This window comes from Choristoneura fumiferana, chromosome 22 (assembly GCF_025370935.1).
Source record: "Choristoneura fumiferana chromosome 22, NRCan_CFum_1, whole genome shotgun sequence".
NCBI lineage: Eukaryota > Metazoa > Arthropoda > Insecta > Lepidoptera > Tortricidae > Choristoneura > Choristoneura fumiferana.
In genome coordinates, this window is record NC_133493.1 from 5,790,733 (window position 1) to 5,817,095 (window position 26,363).

Consider the following 26,363-nt stretch of genomic DNA (forward strand, 5'->3'; position numbering starts at 1 on the left):
AGTATACTTGTCCAATATTTTCTGATAAATTAATAATCTAACGGACTAATTTTTTTTCTCAGACTTTTCCTCGCCGGAGCATTTTTATTTTATATAAGTTCGAGGCTTCGCAGAGAGGCAGTTATTCTGTAGGCATAATATGATGTCTTTTTCCATACTAACTTATCTGTTTATCCGTACTCTTTCTCAAATCATTCCCACGCCGAAAACCCAGGGTACCTATGTTTGAAGTTAGCCCAAGCGATTAGATATCAATCCATTCATCATTTCCTAGCATCAGTTGCCAGCACAAAAAAATCACACGACATTGTAATTCGCGCGCGGCACGAACGGCACCGGGTTGGAATCGGGCGTCAAAAGCAATCTGACGTTGACGTTTGTCCGACGCCAACGGTTCCACATGACGTAATGGTCCTTCCACAGTAGATACACCGTCACGAAGTAGCCGCACAGAACTATGGCCATGAAGAAGTCCATTGCGGTCTCGGTTATGCGGTGGGATATGCCTGCGGATTAGGTTATAGCGTTGTTGCACTAACTGTCGCTTTACGTCTAAGATAAACTAGTGAGCTGGAAAATTATTTGGCACATATACAGAAGAGGTTACTGGGGGTGTTCAGAAAAAAATGTACCCGTTATGAGTTAATTATCCTCAGGGGTTGTTTCACCATCCATTGATTAGTGTTAACTGGCGGTTAGGTGTGATGCCGTCTCTATTTGTTTCGTTCGAATAGACGGAGACGGCATCACATTTAACCGTCGGTTAACGCTAATCAATGGATGGTGAAACAGCCCCTTAATTTTCCATACAAACTTTATTAGTCTGTTTTGTGACGGCCCATACAACATGTATGGTTAACTGCATCACAAAACTGACAATTAAAAGTGGGTCATTTTTTTTAATTGCTTTTATATCTTTTTATTGCAGAGATAGTTTATGGACAAGAGATTGACATAGGCTACTTTTTATCCCGGAAAAATGAACAGTTCCCGAGGGAACACGGGCAAAAGCTAGTCAAAAATATAAGGGTTAATAAAAAACGTTATTATTAGTCAATCATATTTCAAAGTAATTATAAAGATGGTAAATCTTACTACATCTGGAATCACGGGAAACATACTTATTGTAAAAGAAAAATACAAGGTTTTTTTTTCGATTTCGATCAATGTTATTCTTGTCTCTAATTTTAGACATAATAAGTAGTCTTAAAATAGATCCGTAGGTAATATTTTAGTAGATAAGTGGGCAAATTGACTAATTTCCCCTGTAAAAGTTTTTCATCCATCATCCCGGCCGGAGTGATACCACGGTCTTACAGAAACCGGCGTGAAGCAATACTTGCGTATCGGAGGCCCCACTCCCCACCCCCTCAACTAAAAGGCCAGCACAGCACTTGTGACTCTTCTGGTGTTGCAGGTGTCCATTGGCGACGGTAATAGCTTACCATCAGGCGAACTGTTTGCTCATTTGCTCCCTGTTCCATAAAAAAAAAACTATATACGTCCCACTGCTGGGCACAGGTTTTCCTCTCAGAGTAAAGGGCTTCCCACGCGGATCAGAAACTTCACACACGCTACCTATTGAATGAGCGCGTTAGATTAGATCTTGATTGCGTTTGGCTAATAACTAAAGACCGTAACGTCAAAAAAACTTGAAAATGAGAAAAAAAATCACCCTCGCTTTACGTGTATGGGTGGTATCCTAAAAAAATTTTTTCTGAATTTTTTATTGTACCATTTTGTCAGCATAGTTTACATATATGTCCGTGCAAAATTACAGCTTTCTAGCATTGATAGTCCCTGAGCAAAGCCGCGGGCAGACAGACAGACAGACATGGCGAAACTGTAAGGGTTCCGTTTTGCCATTTGGCCCCGGAACCCTAAAAACGGCGCGCATGCAGGCGTCCAGCGGTTGTAAACCGCGGCTCAGTCAGTTATGAAGCGAGCGGGGGTCTACCTTGATTAGCTCTAGGCGGGAGCTTCGTAACGTCGAGTCAGTGTCACACGCTATACAATATTATTTTTTTTTTAATTCACTTATTTTTTTGTATATTTTTTGTTGTAAAAACAATATAAGCAGGGAAAGAGTTGTACGACTACTCTGGACCACATTTTCACGGATTCGGATCGGATGTTTTGCGAAACCACTTTATTAGCTAGTGTTAAATTTCAACTGATTATTGTCATATTTTAATAAAGATTGTTGTTCCAAGTATACGGTGCAAATGCATGATTATACATACTCGTAGAATTGAAAATTCCCTTATAACCTCTACAGGGGTGTTCAGGAGAGCTAACCCAACTATCTACTAAAATATTCGGATGAATTATATAAAATCTCGTAAAGACTTAAATAAAAATAAAAAAATTGAATAAAACACACCTTCTTCCTTTCTAGCAGCATGGACCTTACCAAATTTGTTGCCCTCTATCACAAAGTACTGGGTGCCGACGATGCATACAGCCAACAGGCCGGCGGTCACCGTTGATAGCAGCCAGAATATCAAGCAGTCGGACTGAAAAAAAAAACATTAAGAACAATCATAATGAATGAATTCGGTACAGTCACCAGCATTAATATCTGCCACAGCGGAGCGTGCAAAAATATCTGACACGTCCTTCCGGCCCTAGAAATAGAGTCGTATCAGATATTTATGCACGCTTGTTGTGTCAGATATTGGTGCTGGTGACTGTACCTAGCACTGCACTACGGCTAGCTTAGGTAGTGAATGAGCAAAGTAATCCTTACTTTCTTACTATTTATCCTACTAGCGTTTACTCGCGGCTTCGCACGCGTAAATCATTAGATACAGCGGTTGTTATTTCGAGATTTTATCGCTATCCGTGGGAATATCGGGATAAAAAGTAGTCTATGTGTTATTCCACATGTCCAGCTATCTGTATACCAAATTTCATAACTCTAAGCCCAGCGGTTATTAGTTCGAGATTTTATCCTATCCCGTGGGAACATCGGCATAAAAGTAGCCTATGTGTTATTCCAGACGTCCAGCTAGCTACATACCAATTTCATGACTCTAGCCCAGTGGTTGTTATTTCGAGATTTTATCCCTAGGTATCCCGTGGGAATATCGAGTTAAAAAGTCCCTTACGTGTTATTTCAGACGTCCAGTTACCTACTTACCAAATTTCATGACTCTATGCCCAGCGGTTGTTATTTAGAGATTTTATCCCTATCCCGTGGGAATATCGGGATAAAAAGTATCCTATGTTTTAATCCAGGTTATAAACAAACTTTTTGCCAAATTTCATCCAAATCCGTCCAGCCGTTTCAGCGTGAAGAAGTAACAAACATACTCACTCACTCACTCACTCACAAACTTTCACATTTATAATATTAATATTATATTATTACTTATTATAAATGCGAAAGTTTGTGAGTGAGTGAGTATGTTTGTTACTCCTTCACGCTGAAACGGCTGGATGGATTTGGATGAAATCTGATATGTAGATAGCTGGACATCTGCAATAAAACATAGGCTACTTTTTATTGCGAAATTCCCACGGGATAGGGATAAAATCTCGAAATAACAACCGCTGGGCTTAGAGTCATGAAATTTGACGTTTGTTTTTAATGTAACGTCAATGAAAACCACGATTTAATTTTCGGGAATTGCTGGATCTAATGATTTACGTGTGCGAAGCCGCGGGTAAACACTAGTAATAATTATAAATGTGAAAGTAACTAACTCTGTCTGTGTCTGTCTGTTTGTACCTTTTCACGCTTCAACCGCTGAACCAATTTAGACGAAATTCAGCTTTGAGATAGTTGGAGTCCCGAGGAGATACACATAGGCTACTTTTATCCTGGAAACATGTATAGTAACTACCCGCTGGATAGGTATATTTAAGTGAATCCTATGCAAACGGAGTCGCAGGCAACAGATAGTTGCTTATAGTTATAGTTCAAAGATTACATCAATGTATAAGCAACTATTTGATATGGTCTTCCGCAAAGTACCTAAAGCTTGATTAAATAAATTAATCATAATCAACTCAAAAATGTTACTTATTTGTACTTATTTTTGTAATTTTTCTCGTTAGATTTATTATAAGCTTTTTACAATTTTAGTTGCATTTTTTTCCCAAATATTGTTTGAACCACTTCAAGTGGTCGGATTAAATTGAAATTTGGTATAGTACTTACATTATGTAGGTCTGATAAATAAAGTCGGCAAAAAAAGCTTGTACTAAAATGAAATCCTTAACAAAAACTTATTTCTAACTTCAACCAAAATTAAAACGTGCATCACGAAATAACGATTTAATGGATTCGATTTCCCGCTCCAGTTGTACTTTTGTCGAGAAAAGAAAATAAGTTTTTTGTTTTATTTTTTCATCGTTACCGTTACCGTCTTAGAAAATATTGTTATAAGAGTTGATGCTAACATAGGTACTAAGCAGTACAAAATTTGGCCCACACTACACACAAAATTGCCTGTTACTGCATATATTTGAGGGCCAGATTTTTGCCGCTCAGTATAATTTAAGCCGTGGTGGCCTAGTGGTTTGACCTATCGCCTCTCAAACAGAGGGTCGTGGGTTCAAACCCCGGCTCGCACCTCTGAGTTTTCCAAATTCATGTGCGATTACATTTGAAATTTACCACGAGCTTTGCGGTGAAGAAAACATCGTGGAAACCTTCACAAACATGCGAGCAATTCAATGGTGCGTGTGAAGTTCCCAATCCGCACTGGGCCCGCGTGGGTATAGCCCAAGCCTCTTGTTCGAGTTGTGCCCAGCAGTGGGACTAGGCTGGGATGATGATGATAATTAAAGAGAAAGAGAGAAAAATGATTTTGATCAAAGTTGCTCCGTTGTGATTAGATCTGTGGTTATGTTAATATTATGGTCCTTGGAATAGTAATGACATTTGACCCGAGCGTTTTAAACGCTCTCAGAACGTTCACCGTTCACCCACCGTCTAATTGACAGAACACCTATTCATTTAAACACATTCAATTTAGACAATGTCGAATATCAGTTGACAACGGAATGTGGCCAAAATCCAGGGTTCCAAAGCTGAGACGATATTTCAGTGTCGGCGCTGACCGCAAGATGCCGTTTCAGTTAAACCTTTACTGGATCGCTTAAAGACTGCGTTGCGAGTGTTACATTGTGGGAAAGAGATAAAGATCTTTATAAAGCCTTGTTGGAGAAAGTTGAGCTTGATGATGTATTGGCCAAGTTTAGTATGGCTGACTTTGGCAATAGCGTTTGATACTAAGTATGTGGTACTGTGATTATGTGCTTAGGCAGTTGTCTCACAGCCGGCGAGGAAACGATTGGCTATCGACTATTTTCTCGCTCATGAAACGAACAAAAGATATAAGATCCTGTGTGAGTAAAAGAGACACATATATTAATAGTTGATCGCTGGCGGTTCACACTGCCGGCGAGAACTCGCTCTTACATCATTTGTCGCAGCGACAAGAGCTATAAGACTCGCTGAGCTATAAAACCAGCTCAGCGATACTCGCTCAGCGCTATTAGCTTGGCGGCCGCCCGGCTCGAGCGAGTAGAGCGAGTAATCGCCCGTCGTGCTCGAACACTCGCTTTTCACTGCTCGCCCACTCGTTTCTAGTTACTCGCTCTGCTCGCTTCTCGCTCATCGTCGGCGGTGGGACAAGTGCCTTATTGCTGAGGCAAGCAAATACAGGTGAGCTAATTTTACCTAAAATTTTTTTTTTTGAATTTGTGCCTATCTGGGTTCCGGGGCACGGTGTTTAATATGTATTATTTAGTTATGTATTTATCAATATAAGTATGTTTATCCGTTGCCTCGGTTCCATACTACAAGTTTGGCTTAGTTTGGAACTAGGTCAATTGGTGTCAAGAGTCCCATGATATTTATTTATAATTTATTAGATTACTACGAGTAATAAATAGACAAACATTTTTCCCAAAGTGTGAGACTTTCCCAAACTATTATTCCCAAATTATCATTTGCCAAAAAATCATTACTCAATACATTTGATTTTTTTGGATACTGGGCTAGTTATTGTAGGCTGTTAAACACCAGCGATCCAACCGTTCCACAGCCGCAACCGCATGCGTCACCGATGGCGCAGAGACGCCTAGAGTTGACAAGACACGCGCATATTGGACGTCGTGTCACTTATTGGGTTACGATGACGCATGGCGGTGAAGCCACCCTTTATTATGTTCAGTAATCAAATTATTAATTTGTAATTCAGGAGTTGATATTGCTTTATACGCCTTCGTGACGGGATATTGCTTTTCTAATATATTTTGTCTATATAAGATTTGATTGTGTATTACGAGTTTGACTTTGACTTTGTTTATAATGGAAAACTGCTAGATAAACAGGGTGACTCAAATTAATTGCTTGGGGGGGTCGCTGCCTACGTAACCGTTGTTTCGAAACTGGTTTCGATAAAGGCTTTTGGTTTGATTGAGTTCCATTAAAGATTTTTCATCGGAACTTGTTGATTAAAACATTAGTCCCACCACCTAAGGTCCCACCTTTAGTGCGGTTAGGCCAGGCTTATAAAATTCACTTTCCCGAAATGTGCACTGTCTCTTAAGGTGTACTCTCAAGGTGGTGGTGTTTATAAGGATCACTTCCATGGAAGATACACTGTCTTTAAAAGTGCCCTTTTCAATGACACCTCAAAAAGTGCATTTTCTCAGAAGATATACAAGGTGGGAAGGATTATCCCGACAAATTGTAACCACGCATTCCTGAAGCCATATTGAGTAATAAATGTTATATGAACCTAGGACGAATTATGCCTTGTTTTTGAGATATTTCCATTTTTATGTAAAAAAGTTGCTATGAAAATGGTGGAGGTGCAAACATTATGTATTTATTAATTATGTATGAAAAAATAAAAAAGTTAAAAAGCATATTTCGACCTAGGATCATATAACATTTATTACTCAATATGGGTTCAGGAATGCGTGGTTAAAATTTGTCGGGATAATACTTCCCACCTTGTATACACTTTCTCAGATTATTAATAACTTGGTAGATAGGTCTTTTTGGCTTTGAATCATATCTATAAGCGGTTTTCTATCTAATATTTCTCTGCTGAATAAAAATAAAATCTCATGAATAAACTTATCGAACACAGATGTTTAGACTGCTGAATATTCTTTTAGCCCGTCAGTGTTCAGTGACTTGCAAACATACACCGAAAATAGCAAAATGGACGTACGTGTGAAGCTTGTGGAGACGTTATTTTTCGCGCCGTCAAGATTTGAAGAGAAAAAATGTCTCATAAGAATGAAGGATGATAGGGACAGGTTATGGTTAACGATGGAGCGTGTTTGAACTACGAAATTTGAACATTGAAGTAATAATAGAAAAATCGGATTGGGCAGATATGGTTTTCACTTGCAGTTTGTTCTGGCTCTATTCCTCAGTCCCAGGGACACATTTAAGACACAATCACAGCATTTTCATAGTTTTTTATGAATAATTTAAAAGAGCGCAGCGCGCGCCAGCCGGCATACATTTTGACCTGTCAATTTTGCGAGACTGATTAGTGGCGCCACCACGCGGGAGAAAGCGGAAAGCTCAATCAGCCAGTATATTTAGAAATGTGCAGGAGGTTTTAATGCACATATTACTGATTATATCTGCCCAATGTAATGTACAGAGCGGTATCTGAGCCACAGATAGCATAATTAGTCTAGTGACTATTGGTATCTGAGCCACAGATAGCATAATTAGTCTAGTGACTATACAGGTGCCTTCATATGCTTCCGGGATATTTTTGGAGGATGAGAGCCACATCAGTGACCGTCTTAAATGGTCTCGCCGGAAGACCAACGCTCGCTCCACCCGAGGAATTCGAATTTTATTCTAAGGCTATTGTATGCTGAATTTCGGGCACATACTATTTGTCTGTATCCCCAATAAACTTTTTTTCATTTAATTTCATTTTACGAAGGCACATAACAATAGCTGGCTAAACGGTCGGGAACGTGGGCCGTTTCAGTGGCTACGAGGAATAAACCTCTTAAATCGACACCAGCGGTGTACGGCGGTAAGCCGAGCCTGGCCCTATAGGCCTATACTCCGAAGTGCAAAACTCGAACTTCGTATGTTGCCGTCCCGCTGACGCTTATGTCATTTAATACGCGAGCGAAAGGGACGGTGCGGTACGAACTCGAACTCGATTGCACGGTGTCGACGAGGAGCCCCATCCCGGGGCAGCCGGTGGGCGTCGCAGTGTTACTTCATGCTCCAGAATGATATATTCCAGGAAACCTTTTGCAACAGAAAAAGTAAGGAACAGATTTCAGCAAGTGGTTATGGTTACATTGCAGTTGGAATGCATCGACGGTGCCGGCTTATAATCAACGCTGGGGTTTGTAATAATTCAGTGCTTCAACATTATGCTGAGCTAGTATCTGATTCGCAGCCGCATTGACAATAAAATATTATCTTTATCCTTCGTAATGTCTTTTGTAATTAATTAATAATATTATTGTGGCTTGTGTTGTTGCAATAACGAGTAAATGTATTTTCTTTCTTTTTCTTTCAGTTCATCTGTTCTGTAGCGTTCCTAAGAAGCGTGCATCTGTCCGCTCCGCTTATAAAAGGTGTGCCCTTAAAACCCTTGACGCTAAACTCAATATGCCCTGTCGCCCCGCTCAGATATAATCGATACGAGCACGTGTCGCCGTGAATGCTCGTCCGGTGTGACGACATTCTTAAGTCCGGGTGTTTTACAACAACTGAGCAAGGAGTGCGAAGGAGAGAAGCGTCGTATCGGTTCGTTTGCCATAATTTCATTTGTTTTAAAAATGTTTACCATAAAAGTTTTCGATTCGATTGATTTCCTTACACCAACAAGGTCTAACACTAACGTCTTTGTTGCTGTTCTGATCTGACGTGAGTATTGCTATCCGTCGATGGATAAAAATGTTCTAAGACTAAATAACTTTATTCTATTTTTGTCTTATGGAGATACCCGCTTCGCCACCTTTTCCAAAAAGACTGTACAGTCAGCAGCAGAAGTATATGCTCAAAATGATCTCCGAGCTTGGGGGGCCCCGTGGCACTGCCCCGTCTAGCCCTTCGGTAGCTACGCCGCTGATTACACTGCCTTGTCGATGATGGTTTCATGTATAATGTTGTATTACGTTGGTACGGGTTCTGGCTGTGTGAGCGAACTCACAAAACAATCCTTGTCCTGTACTGTCTTGTCATCACTAAAGTTGAAAATAATTTATTGAATCAGGCCTGTGATCAGGCGTTACTTTGCGGAGCTCCATATCAATGAACTAAAATAATTTCTTTGCTCACCCGCGACCTTAGGATAGCTAAGTTTATGCAAGATATATGCGTGTTCTTTCATGCAGTTCCTCCACCTCCACACTGTAAGAACACACACAAATCACACAAACCCATCTATCACCACCACCACACTAGACTCACGCGTTTCGAACTCAACCAGTGCCCTTAGTGTATGTTTTCGGTTACAAAATACGTCTCGATCGCGTTCGCGTTAAAATCTCAATTTGTATGGAAACACAAACATCCCAAACGTTCCGCTGGAGGCGCTGTTCGATTGAGATTTTTACGCGAACGCGATCGAGATGTATTTTGTAACCGAAAACTTACACCAGGGGTACAGAGCTTATCTTCGATATCTGGTTCAAAACGCGTCAGTGTAGTGTGGTGGTGGTGATAGATGGGTTTGTGTGAGTTGTGTGTTCTTACAGGTAGAGGTGGAGGAACTGCATGAAAACGCATATCTTGCATAAACTTAGCTATCATAAGGTCGCGGGCGACCAAAGAAATTCTTTTAGATTATTAATATTGAAAATCCCAATAGAAATCGCTCTAAGCAGGGATGCATTGACTTATCAGGACCAGGGGCCTTTCCGACAGATTATGAGCTAAAGGCGGGCCGCAGCAAGGAAACACAACCGAAATTATCATAATTTCGCTATTTTTATCAGGTCGCTGGTGGACCGCATGTAAGTACATCTTCATTGCAGCGTGCCACAGGCAACCCGCGGGCCGCAGTCTGTGCATCCCTGCTCTAAAGTGTTGGAAGTTCTTTTCAATTGACTACTTATCTAGATTTTTTATCACTATGGTGTTCAAAGAAGTCACTGATTGTTTTGAAGCAATTCACCTCCCACACAAACCCCAGTTTTCCCGAAAAGCGTCAAAGCGACATTAATCATTATCACAACGCAAGAAGCTTTATAATTTACTTAAACATTTCATAACACGCGCGTCAGTTACGTAAAAGGAATTTCCTTCAAACGGCAGAGACCTTCAAAAAAAGAACGACAAATTTACAAAAAAAAAGGAAACGAAGCAAAATAATTCACATATTCGACACTCAATTACACATGCCTCATTCTGATTTTGTTTCGAGTTTTCCTTCTGTTTTTCCATTTGCCTCATTATTTCATGTTATTATGTTGGCGGGAATTGCACGAGGTTTTTTTTCGTTGCGTACCTACATGGCTTGTTATGAGAGTAACGAACTTTTTTTAGACCGGAAATGTCACGTGCCTTTAGTTACTGAATTATTTTAGCAACTTCATTAATTCTGGCTCATGTATTAACCTGTCCTCTCCCAGAGGCACAAATGCCTCCTGGGTCCTGACTTTTTTTAACTAACTTAGTGCTTAAGTCTTAGACGTGGTTGAGTTGCTTTGTTATTTTGGATATTATTTCAATATTCTTAGAATTCTTAATTATTTGGAAGCAAGAATGTGCATCTAACAGCACGAGATGGATTCAGGAATTTTCTTGTGATTTTTTTTTGCTTATATACCAAAATGCTTATATACCAAAAAGTAGAGTAGTAGATTTTGGGAATATAGTAATAAGGGACCATTCACAAAGTACGCCACACTAGTTTTGATCCGTTTGCCACACGTATTGCTATGAAATTTGCAAATATTTTTTTCCTGTGTCACAAAACCCCCCCCCCCCCCCAATGTGTGACGTACTTTATGTATGACCTCTAATGTAGCAGCAGGGGGACTACCGAAAACAGTAAAACTATTAAAGTTGTCTATGAAAAAAAAAGGGAATTTCCGACTTCTGAGCTAGATCGATAGTTCGCCCCTGAAGACCCCGACATAGCAAATTTCGCTGAAACCATTAGAGCCGAATACGAGATCACCGAAGTAAATAAATTTACAAGAATTGGTCGCTTAAACGCATTAGAGAGAGTGCGCCCACAACTTGATGGTAAAACGATTCCAAAATAAACTTTCAATGAACCATTACTATTTTTTTTCTAATGTGGCCATGGGGGCTGCTACGAAATTCTAAAATAGAAGTTCGTGTCGTACCGTCCCCTCTCACTCTCGTACTAAGTAATATTTAGACCCCGGATTTCTGTCGCAATGACGTCACAATAGGGTAGTTTGGGGAGTAAATGGAACGGTGTTAATTAATACGGCTGTGTAAATGATGATGATGATGCGTGTGAAGATGGTCCCAAAGGAAGACCCATGGGGCCATGGGATGTTTATCGTATTTTATTTTTATTTTTACCCATCTTCCTATGTTGTCACGAATAATTGTTTTTCTTGTTTTAAATTAAAATTAATACCTTTATAAAAATATATTACATTACAAGTAATTAAAAGAAATCAAAAATTTCTTTAGGTTTAAGTTAAACCAGTTTTTGTTTTTGTGTCCACTCGCTTGTTGTTGGTGTTTTTGCACGTAGATGTTTTTGGACGGTGAGATGGTCTTTGGGAACAGTCTCACACACACATCATCATCATTTACACAGCCGTATTAATTAACACCGTTCCATTAACTCCCCAAACTACCCTATTGTGCCGTCAAAAATCAAAAATCCGGGGTCTAGGTGTTATAAGCGCCAGCGGGACGGTAAGACACGAAGTTCGAATTTTTCAATTCGTAGTTTTAGGGCCAGCAGGGCTACTACGAAATCCGAAAATCGAATTTCGTGACGTTCCGTCTCTCTGACGCTTATACTATTTGATTTGAATATGTATTTCTTTTTATGGGCAATAAAAGTTTTTTTTCTTCTTTGATACGAGAGTCAGAGGGACGGTGCGATACCAATTTCGATTTTCGAATTTCGGAGTAGGCCCTCGGAACCCAGTGCCAATGATTCGCGCATAACCCGCTGCCCACAGCGCAGAAATAAAGTAACAGTTGCAACGCGAATGGACTTTTAAAAGCGCGCACCGCTGTCCGTAAAACGCCCAAAAAAGTTTCAAATGGAGGCAAAAATTTGAAGACGAATTGTCGGCGGTCCGACGGGCCCCAAATGGCTGGAACAAAATGGATAGGGATGTGAAAATGCCGGTCATATTTCATCGAATGAGCCCTTCAATACTAGGGTAATGTGAATAAGTAAATAACTGTCGATACAAGCGATTTAGCCCGCTAGGAATGTTTTATTCCGCTGTTTTGTAGCTGTGAACGGCACAAGGTTCTATATTACAATACTAGAACATTACATCTTGTGCTATTATCATAAAAATCATAATAATGTTAAAACCAGTAAAAGTAGTAGGTAAATGGGCATTTTCACAAAAAAGTGTACCTACCCTTTCTTTTTTTTCAATTTTGGAAAAATAATGTGTTTTCCTATTCAGAATCAAAAGCAAAACAAATGTCAGTTTTGTGACGTTTTTGTTTTCCATATTTTTCATACATGGTATGGTATACATGCACGTCACACAACTGACTCATAAAATTTGTATGAAAATATTAAAGGAATACATTTAGAAAGAAAAAGTGCACGTTTTTTTAAAAAAAAGCCCAAATATGTCCTTCCCAGGGACTCACAATATTTGTATACTGAATTTCATACTTACTATCAATCGAATCAGCGGTTTAGACGTGAAAAGGTAACAAACAATTCAACCTGTTCAATTTTCATAAAAGCGACTACCGACCAAGCCTCGCAGTGTGTTTACCCAATAACATAGTAGTTTAGTAACAAACTTATCATAAGTCACGTAAGCTGAGCTTAGGCCTGCCTACTTGTCCAGTATTTTTTGCCTGATCACCCAAGACCTTGTAACGCAGAGTAGGAGACCTATAGATCGCCGGTTACTATTTAGCCATTCAAGATTAATACACCGATTCATCTTTGCTATTGCCGACAAAACAAATAATGAGGAATAGAAATGTTATTGTATGTATTCCATCCAGTTTCGATCAATGTTGCCAGTTTTAGGATCTCCTGCTGACAGTGAGCACAGGTTTTATTGGTTTTAGTAGGAGCACCGCCCGATACCCTGGAGGGCCTCATGTGTTGTATCGGGCGCGTGCTCCTGAGACAGCTCCGTTCCGGCCAGGACCCCGGCAGCTGAGTTTTTCCCTCTTTAACTTCGTTTTTGTCGTCATATTTAATTTCACACCAGTACACTACCACACAAGCCGTTACAGATCAAGCGTTAGATATTTTCTGTCACTCTTAACTAATTTTAAGATCTATATTACTAAATTAATTAGCATAAGCCAGTAGAACAGTGAATGTTGGTTTGTGTAATTAAAGCCTGTACATACTTGATCCAGGTGTTTAATTTCATACCCCGGGTTATAACCAGTACAACAGTACTCACCACAGAATTATAGTCCTTTTTGAGCCACATTCTCTGTAATCATCTATATTTGAGCTGTAATCTTCGTGACAGACTAAGCTGGGAAACATGGCTTTTTAGCCATATGCATGGCCGTATATTAACACGTGAAATTTCTATTCATCATATTATTTATTCTGCATTGTCACCGAAATTCATCGTCATATTCATATAGAATCCCTTCATATCCGTACCTAGAATCGCAAGCCGTCCAACGTGCAAATTGTCTGGCAAATGACCTAGAATGTGCGAGTACAAACATAATAGTCAAATATATTTAGATACGAGCCCTTTAGTTTTAGTTTTTAGTTTTAGGCTACTCATTATAGGACCCACTGAAAATCAGCGTCGTGGTCCCCTGCCTCGACTCCTTTTTTGAGACAACTGCCACAATACACTTTAAGATTTAAGAAATTTGTTACTGTTTTTTTTGTGTTGTTGTTGTTTCGAAATACATTTTATTCATTGATTCAATCAATTTTCTCGACTATACTACGACATTATTTTATGGGGTTAGGTTAGGTTATACGGTACGCGTACCAAGTGTTATCTCCTCCATGTCTTACCTGCAAATGCGTCCTGTTCCGCGGGTTGCCGAACCATAGCCGGAGCGCTTGCACGACCGTGTAGCGAGGGGTACGGATTGCCGGATAGCTGCGGACGGGTTAAGTGGCATTAGCACTAGTTTTACCGCGTAACTTATAAAAATATAAAAAAGAAGTTATAGTGACATAACGACAATAGTTGGACATATGGTACCGCGAAGTTTTTTGTAGATATTGATATCCTTTAATATCGTAGAACATTTTTTTGTTCTATCATCAATAGTTTACACAGCGCATGCGATGAAAGATGTTTTATGGCAACTTTTTTACACTTTGAGTTACATTATTGAAGTTTTAGTACGGAACCTTAATTTTTTCTGGTAATAAATATAGCCTATGGTACTTTGGAATAACTTAGCATTAATAGTGAAAGAGTTTTTATTTACACCCATATAGTAATCCTCCATTATGCGTTCAAAAAGCAAGCAGCATTACGACGTTGGATTCTATTATGAACACGGCTGTATCATAATGGTCATTACGATACCGTGCCGAACACATGATAGAGGATTTAATATTATGCATGTAGATAAAATATTGTATGCAATTGTACGTAAAACCAGTGGCGTAGCGTGCCTTGGCGGGGCCCCGTATAAAAATTTGTTTGGGGAAGGGTAAATATTTCTCACAAAAGAAAAAAAAATGTTTGCATAAAATCAAAAGAAATATTTATTCATCATAATTATCTATCTGTCACTTTTTTTCAAAATTTACGCCTCGTTTCATGAAATCACACTCGTGTTTTAAGGACCCCTATTACGATACAGTTGTATAAATAGCTATTAAAATCCGTCTAGTAATTTTTGAATTAATTTGTAGCAAACATCCAAAAATCCAAATCTTTCCTCTTTATAATATATGTATAGAATATAGATAATCGAAGTTTGGAATATAAGTTGACACACTAATTAAACAGTAAGTACTGTAGAGTTATATTCATAAACGACAACTAAGAAAAATCAACGCTGGCCAAACTAACTAAATAATGTCAATAACCTAAAAAATATGATTGAAAATTATTGTTCGTAGATTGAATTCCTTTAGCATTAACACGGCACGACAAACGAAATGTGAAATCGTAAAATTGATCCATAAATATTTGAATCCCAGTTATTTATATTTTATTTTATGGCGAATCATTCAACTTGACAATTTCGTTTGTTTATGCTTTAAAATACAGATATTGGATTAAATAAAATCGTGTCATGATTCATGAATAATGCACCATATGATACCAGACAAACAAAAGAATGCTATGTTAGGTAGAGTTTGTGCGCTTTTCCAAAAATAGCAAAAAAAACACGATTCTTGTAAAAGGCTCCCTTCAATTTTATTTTTGCACGTTCATGATTCTCGACGTAAGATTAGATTAGATTAGATTCATTTATTTCCTTATGAAAAAATGCATTATAAATACATGTAAGGTAATTAATTATAAGAAAATCATAAAAGGATCGTCAAATATAATATATGATAGTAGCAAATTACAATGAAATGTCAGTTAAAAATATAATTACGATGTCAAATTAGAATTAAATTTAAAAATAATAACAATAATTAAGGGTAATTGTACAGTCAACGTCATTAATAAGTAATCACTTTTGTACCTTGTCGCTTTCAGTCGGTAAGTACACAATTTCGTAGGAATTTTCAAACATGATGTTAAAATGACAAGGTACAAAAGTGATCAGATCACTTATTTATGACGTGTCACGAAATTATTTATATCTTCTAATAAATAAAAAAATGTGGTGCCACTGTTTGTCTTTTTCGGTGTAACTAATATTTAACTAGATACATTAATATTTTAAATGCTACTTGTCCCATACAAAAAATTCTACTCCGTTACTTTTCTCGGGGACAAAAAGAAGACAACGAAAAGAATTTTGACCCAACTATCTTTATCCATACGAGTACAACGCTCAAGGCTACCAAATAAAATGTAAATACTAAATAGAATTGGAAGTGCTAAATAACTCCAGTTTCGTAAAGGAATATAGTGGAATAAAACGATTTAACGTTTTAGCCCCACTAGGTTTCAATGTGAATTATTGGAGCTCCAACGGTGTTGAGAGAATTGGTGGAATTTTGCAAAATCGAGAGTGAGGATGTTTTATGTTTGCAGCGTATCGTGGTGTTAAACATGAATGCAGGCGCTTTGATGCATGGTCCTTTGATGTTTAACGGTTAAAAATTAACCTGAAATATAGGCATTTAAAAAAAAGTGTACCCTTTTATTTCAAAATGTTTATAATTTTTTCATACGAAATTTTCTTAGTCACTTTTGTGACGCCTAGATACTGTGTATGAAAAAAAACATATCGAAACTGATATTATTTTTTTGGAACACTTTTTTAAACTATCTGAATCGCTTTTGCTCTTGATTCTGAGTAGGAAAAACTATATTTTTTATAGAAATAATAAAAAAAGAAAAGGTACACTTTTTTGTGAAAATGCCCATCTACAGATATATTGAATAACGTTTTGTCATCGTATTTTGTCGGTAAAGTTCGTATTTATCTAGCGCGTTCTCAAATAGCTTAATGAAGTTTACTGAAGCTAACTGAGAAAGCAAGACAAATACGAACTTTTCTGACAAAATGATACATTGTTATTATATAATAGTTCATTGTGTCTTAAGGGCGGTAAATAAGGAATTACGAATGAGGGTCTATTAGAAGCCTGAAGTCGAAGACTGAGGGCTTTAATGAGCCGATGTTCGTAATTCTATTACCGCCCATGCGACATACAATGTTTTTCATCACATTTGCGAGTCAAATTTTATATTTCTAAAAGAAAAAATATAATTCTTCCAAATATTAAGGTATAGCGCCGCCCTCCCCCTCCCCCTCCCGCAGCATGCGCCTGACGTGCGTGTGCATGTGTTTCTGCAGCAGCGCGCGCAGCAGCATCAGTTCGCACATTGACTCATTTACCGACCTTGGGCTTCATCACAAGAAAATTAGTACGCGCAATGACTCATTTACCGACCACGGGTTTCATGACAAGCACATTAAGGTCGAGGGTTTTATTTCGGGGGTTGCAACCAAGGTAGCCTGCATGTCACGACAGTGTTTACGTGCAAGTGTGATGAAAAAAATATTATTGTATTTAGTCCGTCAATTATATATTGTGTAATGGGTAGAGAGACCTTTAAGTTTCCACACACAAAATACCCTCATATAGACGTCTACACGCGAATTTAATAACAACACAGGACCCTAATCCCTCCAGGTGCCGCTGTCTTTATTCTGCCAATTTGCATACTTGCATATTTTAAGGTTGAGCTCGGAAAATGCATTGATGGGTAAAATTGCATATTGGGTAGTGCTCTAACGCGTAGTTTGGACAATTTGTAGTTAAGTTCAGATTTTCTAGTCGGTATTTAAATGTGTGACGGAATATTCTCTATACTACACAAAATAATGAAAAGGGCAGGCATAAGCTGATTCGCTTTCCCTTTTGATAGTTTTGGATCGTATTATTTGTGATTCATAACTTGTAAACAAACTATTGAATTAATCTCATTTATTTATTTATTTATGTGAGTTTCATTAGTAAAACGAAAAAATGTTTTTAATTGAATTTAACAATGAAACTCAAGTGGCAGATTATGTCAAAGTAGTAAATCAGGTACCTGAATCCGCAGAGTTCGCAGTGGTTCCTTCCGACCTGGTTCAGCCACCTCTCAAGGCAAGACAGATGGACGTTGGCGAGGGAACCCTTGCAGTTGCACGGCGATATCAACCTGTAACCAATTACTATGGCAGTTGTGGTGGCCTAGTTTGACCTTTGGCCTCGCAGGTAGAGGATCTGGGGTTAAAATCTGGGCTCGTACAGTCACCAGCACCAATATCTGACACAACAAGCGTGCATAAATATCTGATACGACTCTATTTCTAGGGCCAGAAGGACGTGTCAGATTTTTTTGCACGCTCCGCTGTGGCAGATATTAATGCTGGTGACTGTACCTCGAAATTATATTTGAAATTTATCACGAGTTATACAGTGAAGAAAAATGAATGAATGCCCGCACAAACCTGCGGTCTAGTGTAATTTAATGGTATGGCATGTGTGAAGTTCCCAATTCAAACTGGGCCGTCCATTGTGAGAGGAGGCCACAGCACAGGGGGGCACAGCAGTGGGGTGTATATAGGCTGGGATGATGGAGAAATTACTGTATAATGCTAATCCGCATAACTAGCATCCATACTAATATTATAAATGCGAAAGTGTGTGTGTTTGTGTATTTGTATGTTTGTCCGTCTTTCACGTCGAAATGGAGCAACAGATCGAAGTGATGTTTGGGATAGAGATAGTTTATGCATGGGTCAGAAAGTGACATGCCATGGCTACTTTTTATCCGGAAAAATGCTCAGTTCCCTAGTGTACAACCCGCGATAACCGAATTCCTCGCGGGCGAAGCCGCGGGCAAAAGCTAGTCCAATAAATCTAGCCAATTTCAAAATTTTCACTAAATTATTTGAAATCTAAGCAACTTAAAAAAATTAAAAACCCCCAATATTGTCATTTCAAAGTCCAATGTCTCAAAAACGGTTAAACCAATTTAAACAAAACATAGGTAAAAACATTTTCGATTAAGTAAATTAAGTTTGGATTAAAACACCGCACAAAAATCACCAGCCCAGCACCAGTCAGCACATGTAGCTGCTGGGCTACTACGAAACTCGAAACTCGAAGTTCATGTCGTGCGGTCCCTCTGACACTTATACTATTTTATACGAGAGCAATAGGGACGTTACGATACGAAGTTCGAGTTTCGTAGTAGCCCAGTAGGGTAGACAGCACTAGCTTCTTTGCACGCCCCAGCGGGCGATGATTACCATCAGGTTATCATTTGCTCGTCTGCTAATGTGCAAGTTGCATTACATTGCGAGGTCATAAAGAAATCGAGATTTAAGTGGTCAACCAAGTACCGCAATGTATCTAATGTAACTTACACGATTTTTCCTGTGGATTCAAACTGGATTTAAGTTTGTCTACTGAATTTTACGATTCGAAATTTTAGTATATGTCCGGTAAAAAATTGTTTTCTAACCGTTCTCTCCCCCGAGTCATGCAAATCCTGCAAACATTTGATCCAATACTGGACATAGAGTCTCTCTGCGCGACCAGAAACTCAGGTTTCTCCGACAAACTGCCTGTCCGAGACGTTTTCTTCTTCTCAGCACCAACGTTTGACACAATTGGCGCCACAACTGCTGCTCCTGTGACTATCACTTCATTCGCAAGCACAACATTCTCTATATTATCTGTCTGTGCACTTGTAACACAACTAGTATTAGGAGCATGCTCATTGGCTACTGCACCAACGGGATGAACATTCTGCACTTCATTGTTAACAACTACATGCGAGGTATCTTTAACTTTAAAGCAAGATGCCATGAACTTCTTTAAGTCAATGAAAGTCGTTGATTCTTCTGTGATTTCTCTAGTAGGAATAGGTAGCTTTAATTCTTTTAGATTCAAACTTCTGATGGCATTATGGGCTTGCGTGCTGAAGCTTAGAGAGGTTATGTTAAGAGCGTTTGCTACATCTTTTTGCGTTATTATTTGTCTTATACTGTGCTCAGACTTGGAGAGCCCTGGTTTGTGGAGTAAATTGGTTTTAAATGGGATGGAGCCTGGTAGCTGGTTGTTCTGTGATGGTCCCGCGTCGTCCTGGTCTCGAACGTTTTGATTTTCTTTCGATTGTATGGTACATTTTTCATTTTCTAGTTTCTTCTCTTTTTCTTGCGCTGTGTCCTCGTCATTTGTCGGCTTTTTGGTCTCCTCGGCCATCAATAATCGCGCAACATTTGTTGGGTTTGAATAAAATATTTTGCATAAAATAAAACTTGACTGATGTTGTTGTGACACTTTCAAAATGACGTGAGGTGATTCTACCTTTTTTTAAGGTCGAATTAAAAAGTTTTCTTGTTGGCAAGATATTATACAGATTTGAGTTAGTTCTGTCTTTTGCTAAGTTCATTTCATTATATTAAAATCTTTCCCGCATTGTAAAATAATATGAGCTTAGGTTAAGACCCTGTTAACACCATCCCAGTAAAGTAGTACATACAACATTTAGTGATTAACGTTTTGCCATCATATTTGGTCGAAAAAGTTCATATTTATTTTGCTTTTTCACCTAGCTTAATGGAATTTACTGAAGCTAATTGAGAAAATATAAACTGAAATATAGATGCATAGAAAAACCAGAAAAATAAGACCAGCGCTGGGAATCGAACCCAGGTCCTAGGCATTCCGTGCTACGTGCTATACCACTACACCACCACTGGACAGTGATACCGACACGAATTTCTCCTATGCACCACATATCTCAGCAATCAATCAATAAATCAATCAATCAATTTGATTGCTTAATAACGACATTTCTTGACCGGGTGAGCGGTTAGTTCCATGGGGTGCTAATAGTTTCTCGATGAGAAGCTGAGATATGTGGTGCATAGGAGAAATTCGTTACTGTATCACTGTCCAGCGGGGGTGTAGTGGTATAGCACGTGCACGGGATACCGAGGACCTGGGTTCGATTCCCAGCGCTCGACTTATTTTTCTGGTTTTTCTATGCATCTATATTTCAGTTTGTATTTTCGATATGGGTTTTACGGGATGACCGTAAAAGTAACAAAAAAAAAGGAATTGAAATAAAATAAATACAAAAAGATAAAAAAAAAAAAATTCTAATTGAGAAAGCAATATAAATACGAACTTATCCGACGAAATACGACGGAAAAACATTATTTAATAGATCTAGTTAGAATCGCGGCCCCGCAGCTGGGTTTCCACTAGAAATCTACGAGGATGCGTTGCGAGAAATTGGTTTATCATGACCCAATAGAAACGCTTCATTTACCTATCCTCGCACAGCGCAGTTCTAGTAGTAAAAAAAAGCATTGCGAAATACTCAGACCGCTTCACCGCACCGTGCTCGCTTAATTGATAAAAGCCCGCTACGCGCCTTCGCTACGCATCCTCGCACCGCTCAGCTACCTCGGCCATCTGTGGTGGAAACAGTCATAACGTTCCACATACTCGCACCGATCAGCTACCTCTTACCTCTTACATCTCTGGTGGACACGCGGTTAAGAGCAAAGGGGCCAATCAACTATTTTACCGACACATTGGGCGTCTCCTGTGTTACCAAAATTGTCTCTGGCGTTACCAAAAAAATCGTACTTCCAACATGATATTTCACGGTTTGATAGGTTGAACTTACGTAGGATGGCATGTATTAATGTACACCATCTATTAACAGAAAAAACATGTTTACTTACAAAACATCTGTAATTGTTTGAAAAATGTTGCGGACAGATTAGTGTCGGTAAAAAAGTTGATTGGCCCAAAGAATAATTTTAAGTATCAATAAGTGCATTTTCCACCTAGCACGCAAAGAACACGAAACGACCATGCCCTGAACAAAGACAGAAGGATATAAAGAATGGGTAATACGGTACAGTTACCAGCACCAATATTTGACTCCACAATGCGTGCATAAATATCTGATAATTACGACTATTTCCAGGACCGGTAGGAGTTTGACGTGTCACTTTTGCACGCTTCGCTGTGCCAGATATTATTGCAGTACAACCTCTTGTACAAATATCTAGCGAATTTCCGTTGCACCCTCTCTATTATAGCTTATGCTAAGTGTGCAGTTGCTTTAATTTAATCCCAGATGCGACTTTGGTATTTCAATTTACTACGAACAAAGGCGTTGAACAAGAAAATTGCAACCTCCACGTCGTCAAATTAAGCGGCTGTCCGCATGAGAAAATCCAATGCCTTACTTCGCCGGTCGAAACTATACCTAAATACTGATGAAAGTCCAGTTTGTAACTGTATATAAATCACCATTAAACGGGACTTATTATATCACGCTAAACACACAAGTAATATTTACCTCAACGTTTCGACGTAGAGAGGGGAAGCGTGACAAGTGCCGTTTATGGTGATTAACTGAGTGAAAATCACTAAATTTAAAACATTATATACCTATAATACTATTCAATGGAAAAATCAATTGTGTAAACAAAGCAATTTTCACGATTACTCCGTAGTTACTTACATTTGAACGCCAATCCCGATCATATTCACATCTCAATGAGCTCACCACTGTTTTTAACAATCATTTTAACATTAAATAATCGTGTAAATATGTTTATTTTATAGAATTAATTGGAAGACGAAAATCCGTTATATTTGTCAAATTGACATGATAATTTTTCCTCACCGAAGTTGGTCTATGGTCGGTCTAGTCTCTGGAAATTTAGTGCTGTACCAACAAAATTATTATTTGACTGAACCAACCTTACCTACCGATAATTATGGCTGGCTCTGCAAATTAATTTATTCGTAGATATAATTATTTGTGTTAAGTTACACTATTTAATGAAGGTTTATAAAGGTTTCTAATCCTATCCTACTTTCCTGCTTCCTACTAATCCTACTAATATTATGAATGTGAAAGTTTGTGAGTGAGTGAGTGAATATGTTTGTTACTTCTTCACGCTGAAACGGCTGGACGGATTTGGATGAAATTGGCGAAAAGTTAGATAACCTGGATTACAACATAGGATACTTTTTATCCCGATATTCCCATGGGATAGGGATAAAATCTTGAAATAACAACCGCTCAGCTTAGAGTCATGAAAATTGGTATGTAGATAGTTTGACATCGTGAATAAAACATAGCCTACTTTTTATTTCGATATTCCCACGAGATAGGGATAAAATTTCGAACTAATACCGCTGGGCTTAGAGTCATGAAATTTGACCAGGATTGTTTTAATGTAATGTCAATGAAACCAACGATTTAATTTTCGGGAATTCCCACGTCAATTTTTTAAAAATCCCGGTATTTCAGCTGCTGGAACCTAATGATTTACGTGTGCGAAGCCACGGGTAAACACTAGTTGGACGATAAAATAGTATTTTAGTAGAATTATGTAGATTTCTATTTACTAGTATCATATTTCCCTACTGTGGAGTCCATTGTTGGACCAAAAAATCATTTTGAATCACTTCCCTGTGTCTACTCTCATTTCCCTGTCTTATGTAAATTTAAAAATGCCTCTTCTAAATTATGTCGACAATACAAACTGAGACATGGATGCACAGAAAAACCAGAAAAAGAGACCAGCGCTGGAATCGAACCTAGATCCTCAGCAATCCGTACTGCGTACTATAACCCTACACCACCGTTGGACAGGAGTCAAGATACAAATTTCTCCTATGCACACATATCTCAGGTTGCCTTTTTCTACTACGCTACTTAAGCAGCAAAAAAATCTAAATTAATTCATATTTTAACAGACCCTTTCAATTCTAAAATACTCCATCATAAACCTTGGGGAACATATACATCAAAAAATATAAGTGGATATACATGTTTCACCATTTTAAAAATTCTACCCTTAAAGGGGTATAAAGGGGAGTGTAAGTTTGTATGGAAAAAACGTTACGTATATATATTTGAAGATATAATTCTAAAACTTCGTGAAAATGCTATTAAACATTTTAAGTTAAAAGGGACATGCAAACATTGTGAATGACTCTTGAACAGGACTAAGAGAAAACGTGATTCGCCATTTTTAAAAATTAAACTTAGGGAAACATTAAATAATGAAATATGAGTAAATTCAAAATAATTATTTACTGCTGATTGAAGTATCTTAAAGAGCTTTCACATCACTAGAGCCAACGTCAGTCAGTCAGTCAGCCAGTCGTCAGTCAAGTGTCAAATGTCAGTCACCACATTTGTTTACACAATTGATTTTTTCCATTGAATAGTACCATATGTAACATAATTAATTGTGACATTGATACGAATCTTCGCAATTTTGTGTACCTAGTTCTGGTGACAATGCAATAATAGCTCATTGCTTATAGCTTAACTTGTAATCTTTGTAGCTGTTTTATGTATCGCATACTGTTGTGGTATGTAATAAAATATAGTCATTGTATTGTATTGTATTTTATTGTATTGTATTGTATTGTATCGTATTGTATTGTATATCCATCGATCACTGAGCCTAATTTGAACATGGAACTCCCAGACAGAACAATGTAACCTAGCCGTGTTCGGTTGTTATCTAGAATACCTAGTCTTAGAGTAGGTATGTCTTGGCCAAGAAGTATTCGGGTCAAGCAGGTTTATTATTTGAAGTGAAGTTCCCAATCCGCACTGGGCCCGCGTGGGAACTATGGCCCAAACCCTCTTGTTCTGAGAGGAGGCTTGTGCCCAGCAGTGGGACGTATATAGGCTGGGATGATGATGATGAGGTTTATTATTTATGCTTATTACTTTTTCGTTAAAATTACCCTACACTACCCATGGCCTACAATATGTAACCGCATCAAAATCTATCTATTTGTTTGGGAGCTATAATGTCACAGACAGACACACAGACATGTCACACCCCTCTCCCCCACCCAGCCACTCCTATTACATCCCTCTTTTTGCGTCGGGGGTTCAAAAGACTTTGGTTAAAAGTCGTTGTAACATGAACTTTAATTCAAGAGACCAAAGCTAAATAAATAAACAATACTACCAAAATACAAATTAAAGGTAACAAATAGTGGAGATAAGTTTAACCCTGCTGCTGCACAGGTGGTCTGCGGTCGCCTAACCCCTGCACTCCGGATTGCGGTAGCAGGAGGGTTAAATGCAATTTTGAGCTTGTAATGTAATGCATCTGAAACGTTTCATTAGAAACTTAAGTTAGTATACAGTGAGACATAACGAAAAACGTTATTTCTCACTGTATACTAACTTAAGTTTCTAATGATTAAATAATGTTATTTGAAACTAAAAAATATCATAAAAGTCGTACTTTACGTCTACTATGATAGTTTTAAGGAGTTTATGAATTATATTTTATATTATTTAAAGCACTCTATTGTAGCCACTATTTTTGACTCTTGAACTCACTCTTTTGACGGTAGAGACCCCTTAAAGGGATAAGTTTGCCTTTGTACATGTATCTCAATGTTGGTCAATTGTATTTTGTTTCTATGGCATCGTAGCTTTCAAACAGATGGACTGATTTCGATGCGGTTTTTTAACATATTGATCTTTGAAATAAGAATGTCGGTTATATATATTTTTTTTAAATTGGTTGATTAAGTTATTGCTTAGATTTTTTACATATTCCTTGAATCTTTCTATTACTGGTTCGTCATTATTTCACCATCATTAAACATACCAAATTGTAATTCAACCAGGCCACAAATACAACAAGCTTTCGTATAACCGTTATCGTTATCGTATATCGTTTGTACAACCTTTTAACTGAAACTTGGCAGTAATTAAATGCGTTCTAATTAATAGTTCCAACTATTCAACGATGCCGTGTAATGTAAACACTGTTGCTTTCATAAAATTTTAACCAACATACATTTGCAGCCAGTATCTTACCAATTAACCATAACTCGCAGCCTTACATCGAAGACAATAAGAGTTAAAGTTAGATAATTTTCTGAGGTAGAACGTTTTCGGTGGATGCAAAAAAAAATTTGATTTCCCGCCATTTTCTCGTCTCGGTAGAGTTGTCCCGTTTAAAACAAATTAACGGTATTAACGTTAAAAGTTAACGTTTTTATAACTTAGTTGGGTACAATGTTTTTTTTATGCCCGCGCAAACCCTATTTGCTATACTTAATGTTTTTTGCTAGTGTATTCGACTGGCGTCGGCATTTTATTGTTTTGTTGACAGCTTCGAGCATGTTTTATTTGTTGTTTTATCGTTTACTTACAGGATTAAAAGGGGCTTTTTGTACACAAACAGCTTTATGCAAAAAAGCACTTTATATAACCTCTTTTGTTACAAATATGTTTTCAATAATAAAAATTTAAGCTATTGCCAGTTAGATACGTAAAAGAACGAGGGTTACCGTTATAGCCAAGCGAATTAGCTCGTTGAATTGGCAATAGGCGGCCATATAGCATGAAGAACAGATGGCCGTTGGGGCCGAAAAGTTCTCGAATGGAGACCGCGAATCGGCACGTGCAGCGTAGTACGCTGTGGTAGTACGTTCATCAATGAGATGGACAGAGACCTGAGGCTAGGGCTGCCATCCGTCCGGGTTTCCCCGGATTTGTCCTAGTTTAGAGGGCGTCCGGGGAACGTCCGGGCGGGG

General features: G+C 38.3%; 1 protein-coding gene across 2 annotated transcripts; it reads right to left on the reverse strand.

Moving 5' to 3' along the window:
- Positions 1-237: 237 nt before the first annotated feature.
- LOC141440431 (uncharacterized) lies at positions 238-20,083 on the reverse strand. Of its 2 annotated transcripts, none has more exons than XM_074104953.1 (5): positions 19,261-20,083; positions 17,839-17,949; positions 14,163-14,250; positions 2,414-2,516; positions 238-506 (listed from the first exon to the last, which is right to left on the reverse strand). In XM_074104953.1, the coding sequence occupies exons 1-5, from the start codon at positions 20,001-20,003 to the stop codon at positions 298-300; spliced, it is 1,254 nt and encodes a 417-aa protein (XP_073961054.1). In that variant the 5' UTR covers positions 20,004-20,083; the 3' UTR covers positions 238-297. The 2 variants fall into 2 exon arrangements, with proteins under 2 accessions (XP_073961054.1, XP_073961053.1); XM_074104952.1 differs by having other exon boundaries at positions 2,384-2,516.
- Positions 20,084-26,363: the final 6,280 nt, after the last annotated feature.

Coding starts and splice junctions, on each gene's coding strand:
- LOC141440431 (XM_074104952.1), bottom strand. CDS start 20,003: ATGGCCGAGGAGACCAAAAAGCCGACAAATGACGAGGACACAGCGCAA. Junction 17,950..19,260: donor ATGACTCGGGGGAGAGAACG/GTTAGAAAACAA, acceptor AATTGGTTACAG/GTTGATATCGCCGTGCAACT. Junction 14,251..17,838: donor TGCGAACTCTGCGGATTCAG/GTACCTGATTTA, acceptor ACCCGTCCGCAG/CTATCCGGCAATCCGTACCC.